General features: G+C 45.9%; 1 protein-coding gene across 9 annotated transcripts in view; it reads left to right on the plus strand.

Moving 5' to 3' along the window:
* The window catches only part of DTNB (dystrobrevin beta), a 367922-nt gene that overhangs the window by 45499 nt on the left and 307512 nt on the right, over nt 1–14911 (plus strand). For all 9 annotated transcript variants that reach the window (XM_090031193.1, XM_090031196.1, XM_090031197.1 and 6 more), the window contains 2 exons: nt 1405–1490; nt 12833–12987. In XM_090031193.1, the coding sequence (XP_089887319.1) occupies nt 1405–1490; nt 12833–12987 (241 nt within the window). The remainder of the gene's footprint in view (nt 1–1404; nt 1491–12832; nt 12988–14911) is intronic.

Below are 14911 nucleotides of genomic sequence, written 5' to 3' on the forward strand. Positions count from 1 at the left end.
CATACTGATTCTAGTCAAATAGCCCAGACAACCTATCATTGCCTCTGACTAAACATCTGCGATGCAGTCTTTGAGCATGGAGATGAAGTCTCTTCTTTGGAGTAACCTAGGGTGCTCCCCTCTTAAAACAGTTCTGCAACCTGGCAGTTGACATGCTTATCCTGCAGCTCTTCATCTGGCTGCTCACCTCATAGTTACTAGGCCACTACCTGTCTGTTGTAATGTATTATAAATTAGTGCCTGTTTTGAACAATTATTTCTTATTGCTCCTGAAACATGCTTTCATCCATGAGTTTCCATCCCATTCAGATATGCTTGATTATCCGCAAGGACATTTCCAAGGTACAAATGGCAAGTTGTCATTTAACTCTCATTGAAAATCCCTTGTGATTTTGAAAATCTCCCTCTTGGCCAGTACTAATTACATTTCATGTACTGTGTCATCATACTGCCCATCTTGTTGTAACTAATTTATATAATTTATTTGCATCATTGCCACTTAAATTTGTTTTTCATTTCTTTTTCCCTTTGTACATTAGCTTATGTTTTCTAAGCTGCTGTATCATATCTATCAAGTATTGTACTTACTATGGAACACAGATTTCATATTTTTATTTGGGATTAAAGAGTTCAATATTCACACCTCTGTCATCCACACTTGCATCTGCCACTGGTACTCTATTTATGCTCACTTGCTACTAAAGTAATTCCCTGTAACTCTTCACACTAGTAGTGGTTTTGTCCTTAACCCAAACTGTGCTGTGGAGCCTGTTTAATCCTCTGAATTGCAGATTATTGCTTGCATTTCACCTTTCTGAAAAACAATTTGTGCCTTTTTACAAAGGATCCCTTACATGGTTATTTCTGAATGCCACAGTCAGGCAGAATAAAATCTTTTCATACTTTTTATATAAGAAATTAATTAATTTCTCATGCCGACATTAGGAAATGGTTGCCTGATTGTGCCATCTGTTCCCAGTAATATAACAGCCTTGGTAGCTTAAATTAGAAAAACGTACCATCCATGTTGGTTCCTGTTTTACATGGCGTGCCCAGAATATCCTGGAACTTTCACCAAGCAATGAGTTACTTTACCTCCTGTTTCAGCATATTAGTTCTTAAGTATCCTTATTCTGGGAAGTAAGTGTTGAATATTCCCAACTAAGGCCACTGGTAGAAGCAGAAATGTCGCAGCAGAATACGATTTATCATTAGATACCTATTAGCTGTTCTGATTTATTTAAAATACCAAGTGTTACTATTTTTATGCTTATTAAACATTAAATACTTTAAAAATTAATAGTATTAAGGGCTAACACTGTGTTCCCTTCATGGCCCTTAAAGATTTTTTCTGTTTGTTTTCATTCCATATAGTAATTATTTTATCATGTAATTTCTTTACAGTGAGGGCCATGGGAAGTTGACCGTATTTTCAGTTAAAGCTATGTTAGCAACCATGTGTGGTGGGAAAATACTGGACAAACTAAGATGTAAGTACTTCTAAGCAAATCAAGCCATTATTTGAAAAATTCTGTTTCTAGTGTGGGTCTCTCACACTTTTATATTTCAGCTGTTTTAAAACTTAATTATTCTTTCTCTGAATGTTCAGCATTTGTTATATTGGAGTGAATTTTACTTACTTTTTTTGGTAATGTATGCCATCTGCTGGCCATAAAAAAAAATAATGAGGGTTTTGTTTTCATTGCAGAAGTATAGGTTTTCAGTGACCTTAAAATATGCAATTTCTGTAATTTCAAATTCTTTTGCGTTTCTTTAAACTAATAATTTTGAATTTTGTGAATATTTTTATATTAAGTCTGCCTCATGCTGACCTGAGGATGGTGACACCATGCCTGGCTTGGCTGCCCCTGTCAGTCCTGCCTTCCTGGGATTTCACACGTCTCCTTTTTTCTTTCCATTGTTATTCTTTCTCTTCCTTTTCCATTCCTTGCATTCTTGACCTCTCGTTCTGTACAAAAAGAATTAACACCATTCGTTACTATTCCACTGGTACTGTTCTGTAAGGGGCACAAACTAGTCCTGCATCCTCCCTGAGTCCACTCCAATTCCTTTTCCTTGCCCAAACGGCTACTTGCTTTCTCCTTCCTGCTCTGTCTGCCGCCCTGCTGTCTGTCCCCTGCCAGATCTGTCATGTGCCACTTGTGGCACGTGCTGGAGGTTGGCCACCCCTTCTACAACCGAGGCTCGACTCTTTTCTCTTGACTGTTCCTTAATAACAACATAGTCATTTTAAGTCATTTATTTTTCTTTCCTTTCCACCCTTGGGAAGATAGTAGTGTAGGCAATGCCAGGCTCTTACTTTCCCTGTTTAAATCCATGAACAAATCTAGGTCACCTTCTATACAGTGCCTGTTTCTGAAGGGCTTGAATCTTCCTTCTGCTGTTTCTTCCAGTTCTGTTGATGACTAGTCCCTCTGCCCAGGTTTTCCTTTTTTCTTTGACTCTGGACTAAACTTTCTTTTCTCTTCTCTGGGCAAGTTCTTCACCTTGTTTTCACCAAATGCAGTTTCTGGTTTTTTCATTGACATGCCCGTATTTTGATGTCCATCATTTCTCATCTGATGCTCTCTGCCCTGGCATGCATTACTACTTCCGTGAACTTCACTCCAAATTCTGGCTTCCTTATTCCTTTCAAATAGTGCGTTTCCTCATAGATGTCATCCATTCTGACTTTCTACCCACGGGGCTTTGTTCTCAAAAGTGCCTGCTTGCTTATATGGTTAACTCCTTAGAAATCAACCCCTCAGCTTTCAAATATGCTTTCTCCATGCTAGGTTGTTTCGCGTCCCTGCTTGGTCTGTTCAGACCAGTCCCAAGTTCTGATTCTTCCTTCCATCTGTTCTTCTCATTTGTTTTTTTGAGAAATTAAGAAAATTCAGGGACCATCCTGATTTCCTTTGTTATTCCTCCATCATTCCTCTTTCCTTCTGTTGTGTCGTATACCATATCTTTCTAAGCAAATACTATTTTCCATTGGAGTTGACTCACAGATCACAGCTCTCATGCCCCCTGCCCCTGCTCTTAGCCCAAGATCTTGCCAATATCTCCATAGCAAATATTGATGCCATCTGGCATGAGCTTTCCTCCTTTCTATCCCCATCTGCTCCACTTTTTCCCTTTGCTGATCTCCATTTAGTCTCCATTCTTCCCCTTCTGTTCATTGTTACTGTTCAGCACCTGGATCCTTTTCTTTAACATTTAGATACTTCACTGCCTTATCCAGACTAAAATATCTTGTTTCCCCTCTTTTATCCAACCCAGACTTGCCTCTCTGTTTACTGTTGCCCTTCTTGCTTTTGCTATGGCTCTCCAATATGCAGTCTGCTTTTACCGCTTTTGGGTGTTCTTGCAAGTGAAAGCATTAAGGAAACAAATCAACTCAGTCCTTTCAGAGGTCCAGTAAAAAATCATTTTTGATTTGGCTTAGTTGCAAACATTTGAAAACATATAATAACTTGTAGCACACGTGTAGATTCATAGATGTTAGGGTTGGAAGAGACTTCAGTAGGTCATCGAGTCTGCCCCCCTGCCCTGGGCAGGAAAGAGTGCTGGGGTCAGACAACCCCAGCCAGGTGCTTGTCCAGTCTCCTCTTGAAGACCCCCCCAGGGTAGGGGAGAGCACCACCTCCCTTGGAAGCCCATTCCAGATTCTGGCAAACCTCACTGTGAAGAAGTTCTTCCTGATGTCCTACCTAAATCTGCTCTCCACCAATTTGTGGCCATTGTTCCTAGTTACTCCAGGAGGTGCCCTAGTAAATACAGCATCTCCTATTCCCTGCTGCCCTCCCATGATGAATTTGTGGGCAGCCACAAGGTCACCTCTCAGCCTTCTCGTGTGAAGCCTGAAGAGATCCAGGACCCTCAGTCTCTCCTTGTAGGGTCTTGCCTGCAGGCCACTGACCATACAAGTGGCCTCCTCTGGACCCTCTCAAGATTCTTTGCATCCCTCTTGAAGTGCAGCACCCAGAACTGGACACAGTACTCCAGCTGTGGCCTGACCAGTGCCTCATAGTAGGAAAGGACCTCCCTGGATCTGGTTGTCATGCGTTTGCTAATGCATGATAAAGTGTGGTTAGCCTTGTTGATCACTTCGTCACATTGATGATTCATGTTCATCGTAGAGTCAACCATGACTCCAAGATCCCTTTCTGCTGCTGGGCTGCTGAGAAGGTCCTCCCCCAGCCTGTAAACCTGCTGATGATTCTTTTTGCCCATGTATAGCACTTTGCATTTGTTTTTGTTGAACTACATCCTATTTTGTTCTGCCCATTTTTCCATCTGTCGAGATCTGCCTGGATCCATTCCCTACCCTCTGTTGTGTTAACTTTGCCCCATAATTTTACCCCTCAGCCAATTTACCACCTACCTGACTGTGTAATCATCTACATCACAGGCACTCAGTTTATTTACGAGAACAGAGAATGGAACGTGATACCGCATTGATGCCGTCTTAAAGTCTAGGTAGATGATCTCTACCTCGATTCCTGCATCTAAGTGTTTTGTGTCAGGCAAGATCTACCTGCAATGAACCCTTGCTGATTTTCTTTCAGCATTAGTTCCCCTGCTGGGCTCCCACAGATGTGATCCTTAATGATTTTTTCCAGAGTTTTCCCAAGGATGGGGGTGAGAACGCAATACATGTCCTCAACAAACAGCACGGGGTCAGAGGAGGGGCAAACTGAAGTGCTCTGGGTTACAATGCAAGGGAGTCGGGGGGGGAGAAAGGAACTTAACGGTGGGGGGTCTACTACAGGCCACCTAACCAGGGGGAAGAGCTGGACCGGGAATTCTCAGGTCAGCTCATGGAGGCAGTTAAGTCAAGGGACGTGGTCATCATGGGTGACCTGAACTATCTGGACATCTGCTGGAAAGAGCAGTCAGCCAGGTCTGACCACTCACGTAGGTTCCTAGCCAGCATACAGGACCTCCACCTAACCCAGGAGGTGCACAGCCCCACCAGGGCAGACGCCTTGTTGGACCTGGTCCTGGCCACAGGTGACGACCTGGTGAGGGAATTGTGGGTTCTCAACCACCTGGGCGACAGCGATCATTGCCTGCTGGGATTCACCATCTAGCGCAAGGTGGCAAAGGCCTGCAGCAAGGCAACAGCCCTTGACTTCATAAGGGTGGATTTCAATGAGTTAAGGAGATTAGTCAGGGAGGCACTGAGGTCCCTGAGGAGAGGGGAATTGGGAGTTCAGGAAGAGTGGTCGTTCCTTAAGGAGACGATCCTCTGAGCCCAAAGGGTGATAGTCCCAATGTGAATCAAAGGGGGCAAGAGTGCTCAGAAGCCCCCATGGCTCACCAAAGACATTCAGGAACGCCTGAAAGCTAAAAAGGAGGTGTACACCCAATGGAAGGGAGGGGCTATCACCAAGGAGGATTATACCTCCATTTCTCGAGACTGTAGCGGGGTGGTCAGGAAGGCCAAGACGGAGACAGAACTCGGACTAGTGACCTGGATCAAAGATAACAAGAAGTCCTTTTTTAAATACGTGGGGAGTAAAAAGAAAGCACCAGGTAATGTGGGGCCCCTGCAGGACATGCTTGGCAATCTGGTGGTTGCACCAGACGATAAAGCTGACCTCTTTAACAAATTCTTTGCCTCCATTTTTTTGAGCAGGGACCAGGACATCCCTGCCACTGGGATTCAGGACAGAGTCAGGAGAGGCACATCCAGGCCTACGGCCAGTGAGGATCTAGTTAGGGAACTTCTGGTGGGGCTGGACATGTTCAAGTCAGCAAGTCCAGATGATCTCCACCCCAGTGTGCTGAGGGAATTGGCAGAGGACATTGAGGGACCCCTGGCATGGCTTTATGAGCACTCATGCTGCTCTGGCCAGATGCAGAGGACTGGAAAAGGACCAGTGTGGTTCCCATTTTCAACAAGGGGAGGAAGGAGGACCCAGGAAACTACAGGCCAGTCGTCTTACCTTGATCCTGGAGAAGCTCTTTGAGAAAATTATCCAGGAGCACATCTGCGAGGGACCAGCAGGGGCGATCATGCTTAGGGGCAATCAACATGTGTTCACTAGAGGCAGGTCCTGTCAGATGAACCTGGTGGTCTTCTACGACCAGGTCACAAAATCCTTGGATGCAGGTGTTGTGGTAGACGTAGTCTTTCTGGATTTTAGGAAGGCCTTCGACACTGTCTCTCATTAAAAACCCACTGTCTCTCATTAAAAAATTAGGCAACTGTGCTGTCAGTGCCTACACAGTCAGATGGGTCGCCAACTGGCTGGAGGGCTGCACCCAGAGAGTGGTGGTGGAAGGGTCATGTTCGACCTGGAAGGATGTGGACAGTGGGGTCCCGCAGGGCTCAGTCCTCGGGCCCGCACTGTTCAGCATCTTCATCAGTGACTTGGACGAGGGGGTAAAAAGCACCCTGTTCAAATTTGCTGATGACACTAAGATGTGGGGGGATGTGGGCACGCTAGAAGGGAGCAATAGGCTGCAATCGGACCTAGACAGGTTACAAGGGTGGGCGGATGAGAACAGGATGGGTTTCAACACTGACAAGTGCAAGGTACTGCACCTGGGGAGGAGGAACCAGCAGGCTGGGGAACTCCCTTCTCATCAGTACAGAGGCAGAAAAGGATCTTGGAGTTATCATTGACTCCAAGATGAACATGGGCCGGCAGTGTGGGGACGCGGTCAGGAAGGCCAACCGCACCTTGTCCTGCATCCACAGATGCATCTTGAGCAGGTCCAAGGAGGTGATCCTCCCTCTCTATGCGGCACTGGTGAGGCCGCAGCTGGAGTACTGCGTCCAGTTCTGGGCGCCACACTTCAGGAGGGATGTGGACAACATGGAGAGGGTCCAGAGGAGGTCACCTGCATGAGCAGGGGGCACCAGGGCAGGCCCTACGAGGAGAGGTGACGGGACCTGAACCTGTTCAGCCTCCACAAGAGAAGGCTAAGAGGGGATCTGGTGGCTATCTATAAACTTACCAGGGGGACCAACAGAGAATGGGAGAGACCCTTTTCCCCCAAGCACTACCTGGAGTAGCTAGGAATAATGGCCATAAGTTGACTGACAGTAGGTTCAGGCTGGACGTCAGGAGGCACTACTTTACGGTCAGGGCGGCGGGGAGCTGGAACTAACTTCCAAGGGAAGTGGTGTTTGCTCCTACCCTGGGGGTCTTCAGAAGGAGGGTAGATAATCACCTAGTTGGGTCATTTGACCCCAGTACTCTTTCCTGCCATGGCAGGGGGTTGGACTTGATGATCTGCTCAGGTCCCTTCTGATCCTACCAACTATAGAACTATGAGACTAACCAGTCTGTAGTTTCCTGGTTCCTTCCTCCTCCTCTTCTTGAAAATAGGGACCATGCTGGCCTGTTTCCAGTCCTCTGGGACCTGACCAGAGCACTGTGAGTGCTTCAACAGCTGTGCCAGTGGCTCTGCTATGACACTGGCCAATTCTTTCTTCACCCTTGCATAAAGTTCATCCGGGCCTGCTGATATAAACATGTCCAGCCCCTCCAAGTGCCCCTTCACCAAGTCTGCACTAACAGTTGGTAGGCTGGTGTCCCTCCTATGTCTATCTATGATCCAATTGAGTGATTTGTCTTGGTCTGTGTGTAGGAATACATATGCAAAGAACTCATTGAAGAGCTCAGCTTTGTCCCCCCTCCCTGTTATCAATTGCCCGAGTTTGTCCTGTAGGGTCCTATGCTACCCATCACCTTCCTTTTGCTCCCTATATACCTGAAGGACTTTTTTGTTGTCCTCAATTTTTGTCACCAGCCTAACTTTTAATCCTGCTTTGGCCTTCTTTTGGTATAAGGAGGTTCTTGGGAAATTTTAATTCCTGAAGTTGTGCACGAAAATCTCATTACATATAAGGTTATGCACTTAAAATTTGCACTTGAAATTACATATATTCATTGCTGTAAATCATAGAGAATGATGCCTGAAAGGGACCTCAAGAGGTCACATCTAGTCCAACCCCCTGCCTGAGGCAGGATCATCCCAATCCAAACCATCCTATACAAATCCATTGCCTAACCTATTAATAAAATTATGCAGCCAACCGTGATGCAACCACACGACATAACACCCAAACCTGCCACAGGTAAAGCAAGGGGACCACACACCAGCCAACAGGCTGTTGTTGCCAAGATTGTTAAGAAAGGTATGAGAGATCCAAGAAGAGAGCCATGCCCCCTGGCTACAGAGGACAGCAAAACTCCCTCACAGGTCATACCAGTCTGACCATGGGGTAAAATAGCTTTCTGACCCCAAATGTGGTGATAGGAGCAAGACCCTCCATCCAGCAACTTCTGGGTTTGAGTCCCAGAAGCAGCATTGGCATTCCCAGTCATCACCCCCAGCCTGGGCTGCAGCCAACACTCAGTGTCTCTGAGGAGGGCTTAAGCTCTCAGATGCATTTAGCAGCAAGCGTGGGAGTTATTCCCTCCTGGCCCCGTGTGGCAACCAGCTAAGCCCAGTAGTGTGGTAAATTCCATAAGAGGACATACATTCATAGGGAAGTAGGGCTGGAAGGGACTTCTACAGGTCATCTAGTCCAACCCCCTGCCCAAAGAGCAGGATCATCTTATCCAGACCATCCCATACAAACCTTAATCTAAACTCTACATAAGACTGCCATCAACCTATGCTGGGTGCTTGTTGTTTTCATTGCTGTTGCCCTTGCTGGGTGTGATTGATGTGTTGTCAGTGTTGAAATCTCAAGAACTGAGAGAATCATAGACGGTGAGGGTTGAAGGGAGCTTAGGAGGTCACATATAGTCCAACCCCTGCTCAAAGCAGGACCAACTACAACTACATCATCCCAGCCAAGGCTTTATCTAGCCAGGCTTTGCAGACCTTCAGGGGTGGAGAGTCCCAGCTAGTGAGAAAATTCTCCCTAATGTCTAACCCAAACTTCCCTTGCTGCAACTTGAGGCTGTTGCTCCTTGTTCTGTCATCTGCCCTCACTGAGAATAGTCCAGCTCCAGCATCTTTCAACCTCCATGCAGGGTGTGAAGACTGCTAGTAAGTCTGTTCTCAGTCCCGTCTTGTCTAGACTAAATGAGACCAGTTCCCTCAGTCTTTCCTTATAATAAGTCATGTTCCTCAGCCCCCTCACCATTTTTGTTGCCCTCCACTGGCCTTTCTCCAACTTGTCCACATCCTTTCTGTAGTGGGGGGCCCACAACTGGACACAGGACTCCAGATGTGGCCTCCCAAGTGCTGAACAGAGCGGAAGAATCACTGCGCTCCATCTGCTGGCAACGCTCCTACCAATGCAGCCCAGGATGCTGGTAGCCTTCCTGGCACCAAGGGCACACTACTGGCTCCTGTTCAGCTCCTTGTCCTCTGTCACCCCCAGGTCCTTTTCTGCAGAGCTGCTGCCTACAAATTTGCTGGCAAAAGTTGCAGCCAAGAGATTCCAGTACTAATCTTGTCTTAAGCAATGACCACAGGTTCAGTTTGTGGGAAAGATTCAGCCACGTTTATTGTTTACAACCAGAGCCCTAACCCGTTTTGGCCTCACCAGTATAGCTGACCAGGTGTTAATGTATCTGTGCCTGTGACAGAGTAGTTGGCACAACACCGCTCAGGCTCCCCTAAGCCACTGCAACGTTCCCAATCTTTCCAACCCTCCTTTTATACAGTGATCAAAACAAATGACATATTACATTCCATTTATATCTTGATTATCTTAAACCATCCTGTCCCATGGATCTGTGCTCCCATTCCAGCCTTATTATCCTGGTACCGGACTGTCCTACTCTTTGTACACCCATCTTCCCCTCCCATCTCCTGGCAGGCATGCACATCTGGCCCCCGTGCCAGGTTTTGCTTACATGCGGAGTTCATGCATCAGTCAGGTTTGCTGGAACAGGCCCACTCTGACCAATGCTTTAGCAAAGCCTTTGTGTAAGCAATATATATTGATTGATGTTTCCAGCGAGGCCTTCATTCCCCTACTTTTTGTTGTCTTATAGTGGAGGATGTTCCATCATCCTGGAAAAGCACAATGTACAGGCCAAAGGTAACCCAGTGGGGTAGACACTGTTTTGAGGTTACACCCATTTATACATTCATGCCAGCTGTCTACACTTGTGATCAGCTTTTCCTCTTCCAGATGCCTGCAAGTGGTTTTCCTTAAGATATGTTGCAGTAACTTCCTGGGTACTGATGTGAGGCTAACTGGTTTGTAGTTCCCTTGTAACCTGGTTCCAAAAAAATGCCTGAACTGTTTAAGAAGAAACTCATATCACTCCCTCCCCTGCCCCTCCCCCTCAAAAAAAAAAAAAAAAAAAAAAAGGCCTGAAGCAGGTGCCCGGCATAGAAAGCTTGAAGTTGAATAGTTAATGCTTGGGGTGCAGTTATGAGTAGCTGAAAAGCAGGTTGCATGGGAAATGCCAGGCATCTTTACCTATAAGGTAACTGTCAGCGCAGTCTGTAATGATCATCTGAGTGCTGTCATGTAGATCCACAGATGCATCTCGAGCAGGTCCAGGGAGGTGATCCTCCCCCTCTATGCGGCACTGGTCAGGCCGCAGCTGGAGTACTGCGTCCAGTTCTGGGCGCCACACTTCAAGAGGGACGTGGACAATATGGAAAGAGTTCAGAGGAGGGCCACTCGTATGATCAGGGGTCAGCAGGGCAGGCCTTATGAGGAGAGGCTACGGGACCTGAACCTGTTTAGCCTCCACAAGAGAAGGCTAAGGGGGGACCTTGTGGCCTGCTACAAACTGGTCAGGGGGGATCAGCAGGTATTGGGGGAGTCCCTGTTCCCCCGTGCGCTGCCAGGAGTGACCAGGAATAACGGTCACAAACTGGCGGAGGGTAAGTTTAGATTAGATATTAGGAGGCGCTACTTCACAGTCAGGGTGGCTAGGGCCTGGAACCAGCTTCCAGGAACTGGTTTAAGTTGCACGAGCTGTCTTTTTTTATTTCTGTAGTTGCTGGTTTCCCTGCTTTATTTTAAAGGCGTAATTTACTCTTTTTGATTGAATCATAGATAAAATAGAAGAAACTAGATGATCACTCCCCTCCCTTTGGTGCAGTGCAACATCACACCTTTGTTCCCCCCAATCCTCTGCCCAGGCTGTGGGCTCCCTGGAGCACAGTTGCTAACTGTCCATAAATTTATGGACAGTCAGTAAAAAAATGAGGCTAAAAGCACCTGTCCCTAATGTCCAGAACAGCTCATCTGTCAGACTGAGCATTATTTATCTTGAAGAAAGGTAATACGGCTATGTTAGGCTGCTAATTTTTAAATATTTTAAGGCAGAGGCATAAAACTCATTTGGTCCCACGGGCATTGGTCTCCTTCATATCTTGATGCTACTTTGTTCTTATATACCAGATAATTGTTACTGCCTTACAGATTTCCCTGTCCAATTTACCTCACTGTTCAATTGAAAACGCAAATCAGACCATGCAAATTTGGACCATGTATATAATTCTTCAGTTTAGTTCCTGCCCTGACCAAGCTCTCCCATTTATCCCTTACTTTTCCTTGCATCATAAATTGCACCTTGCATCATAAGTTTCCTTGCATCAAAGCTGCACCTTCTTAGTTTGTCCTTTTCATAGCCTCCTGTGAAGTTTCTCAGTTCCAAGTACAGAGTCCTTAGCGGTGGTGTTCAGCCTCAGGCCCGCAGGCTCAGTCTAGTTTATGGACCATGTCATCTGGATCACAGGGTTTCCCACAGGGCCAGAAATCTGGCAGTGGCTGGGGGCCTTTATTGCCATTGCTTCTGCAAATTAAGGCTGCTACTTCTCCCCTGCCACCTGTAGGACACTGGACAGGCAAGATGACACAGCCCTGCAGGGTCGTTCTGTGGGTGGATCAGACCTGCAGATTGACCCTGACTGTGGGATCTGGGCTATGGACTGCCCCCCCCGGCCCCGTGTTGGAGAGTTAAGCACCACTGTCCTAAATCATGGCTTCATGAATGTGAAAGCAAAGCTTGGGGCATAAGCCTGGAAAAATCACATTATGGGGGGCTGCAGGCAGAGAAGCAGGCTTCCTACTGAGAGAGAGATGTGAGATTTCCCTGGTTTAATTCAGGGATGAAATCTGCCTTTGGTGGTTCAGGACTTCTAGGGACCGTCAGGTGTTTCTACCTTTTCCTAACTTGCACTGCTTGACTTTCCATGACCTTACAGAGCTTGATTGTGGTTCTCATTTCATTATGGAAAAAAGGGTGTGTTATTAAGTGTCATGAGCTTACCCTTGGTAGAAGCCTAGTTAAGACAAAGCACTTTGCATCTAGCACTTTGAGTTACGAACTGAGGGAGCCTAGAGTTTACCTGAACCTCTTTCTTCCTACTGAAGATGCTCCTTGTATGGCTAAGAAGTTCCTTTGCATTTCTTTGTCTTTCCTAATGGACCTCAAATAAAGGGCCTCTTAATCCACCTCCCTAGTGTGAGGGTGTGTACTTCAGCCTCAAGCAATTCCAGTCATCCCCAAGTCGTTTTCAAGTGTTATTTTCAAAATATTTTGAATAGTTTACTTTTGAGGAAGCAAATGTTGAAGTGTAGTTATTTTTACTTAATTCTTTTTATAATACCTTCTGGCTTCTGCCTTTTTGCCGTTAGCAGGTTAAGTTTTTAAGGTTTTCAGTACACTGGAAACAGCTTTTGTATAAGAATGTAGGGGGAAGTGACTGGACGATATATAAAGTCCACAAATTGTCACTGTATATTTTATCTTGCAAACAAATAGCATAAATGTATGTCCATTGTAGAAAGACAGTGGAACTAAAAGTGTGTTGAAAAAGTAACGTTTTTCAGTAAGCTTGTATTTACTCTAAAGATTTTACTTTCATTTTGTTCTTCTTGTAGATGTTTTCTCCCAAATATCGGATTCCAATGGATTGATGATATTTACCAAGTTTGATCAGTTTTTGCGAGAAGTTTTAAAACTTCCTACAGCAGTGTTTGAAGGGCCTTCTTTTGGATACACAGAGCATTCTGTACGGACGTGTTTCCCACAACAAGTAAGATAACAAAATGTCACTTTTATATTGCATGTTGAAATACAGGAAATCAGTGGATTTCAGAAAGAGGTACTATTATAGCTTGCATGTGTGTTCTTTTTAGGGTGGTATACTGTGTGTACTAAAAAAGTTTTAAGTGGACTCAAGTAATTAAAAGGAAGGGCCAACCCTTTAGACAATACAAGGAATTGGCACAACTTTAGTGCATGATTTAAATTCGCTACTTGCAAAGGAAATTACTTTTTGTGTACTTTGATCAGAGACTTTTTAGGGGGGAAAGAAGGGAGAGGGAAACCAACTGTTACTTTAAAGCAATGGTGTTCAAACTTTTGGCCCCATGGGCTGGATGAGTGGCATGGGGCTGAACTGCAGACTGGATAGAGTCCCATGTACCAGGATTGGGCCCTGGCAGCATCACCTCCCACCCTCACTTACCAGGATTGGGCCCTGGGAGCCTGGCACTACCCCGTCACCCCCGCACACTGGGATTGGGCCCTGGGGCCCAGTGCTACTGCTGCCCATCACTGCACACTGGACTCAGGCACCCAATCTAGCATGCTGGGCCCGAGGCTGCCTTCAGGTCTGAAGTTTGGTAGCATGGGAGTAGTGCCACTGTTCCCCTGCCATCAAATTTCTGGGCTCAGGGGAAGCCCTGTGGGTGAGATGATACAGCTCTGTGGGGCGTATCTGGCTTATGGGCTGGAGGTTGAGCACCTCTGCTTTAAAACATAAAGGAAGGATATTTTACTTCTCTCTTCAGAATTAACTGACGTGCGTTAACTTCAGTGAACTGATTGTCAATTAACTGAGTTAAGGTCTGGACTTGAGGTTTTTATACTACTTGTATACCACTTTAATCAGTTTGCTTAAAATGTGATTTAAAAAAAAAATCAAAATAATTAAATTGATATAACTAAAGATATGCAGGCCCACCTTGGTATTTAGGGTTGACTGAAGGTCACTGTCAGTTATCCCAAGCTTGCCTTCCCCATATTTTCAGTATTAAAACAGCAGGCAAACGGCTACTGAATTATTTTTATGGATATGCTTTGCTTCGTCTCAAAGTCCCAGACTGCCTTCCCTGTACCAGTGCAGATGGTTACTGTCCCAACACAGAAGGAAAGGTTTTACTTTCAGTTACTACCTTACCTCTATAAAGAAAGATGGACTGCAGGGCGCTTTCGATGTCAGACAGTTCGCTTCCTTCTTTCACCGTTTAATGTTCAGAATAGTTGTTGTGTCTTCAGTTCCTTTGCTAGGCAAAGAAAATTGGATTGTAGCTGTTGACTTGAAAAACAGGTATTTTCCCAGACACATGGGGAACACAAGATTTCTGAGATTTGTTATCATCCTGAACAGTTATCAGTGTAGAGTGCTACTCTTCAGCCTCCAGACAACAAAATTATTTTTTAAAGTCTCATCAGTGCTTGCTAAATAATTTCCTATATCTAAGGGACTGGATAATCACTGGGAATCCACGAGGAATGGTCGTACCTTAAGGGGACAATCCTCCAGGCTCAGAGTGTGACAGTCCCCAAGAGAAAGAAGGGGGGTAAGAGTGCTCTGAAACCCCCATGGCTCAGCAGAGGCATTTGAGAATGCCTGAGGGCCAGAAGGAGGATGTTCACCCGGTGGAAGGGAGGGGCCCGTGAGTGTAGGAGGGCCATTAGGAAGGCCAAGGCGGGGGTGGAGCTCAGGCTAGTGACCAGGATTAAGGACAACAAAAAGTCATTCTTCAAATACATTGGGAGTAAGAAGAGGCCACCAGGTGATGTAGGGCTCCTACTAGACTCAAATGATAACCTTGTGGCTACGCCGTATGAGAAAGCCGACATTTTTAACAAGTACTTTGCCTCTGTCTTCTTGGACAGGGACCAGGACAGCTCTCCCACCACAGGTAGGGGCAGTCTTGGGAATAGCACTG

This window comes from Crocodylus siamensis, chromosome 1, assembly GCF_052110815.1.
Source record: "Crocodylus siamensis isolate JL-2025a chromosome 1, ASM5211081v1, whole genome shotgun sequence".
Classification (NCBI taxonomy): Eukaryota; Metazoa; Chordata; order Crocodylia; family Crocodylidae; genus Crocodylus; species Crocodylus siamensis.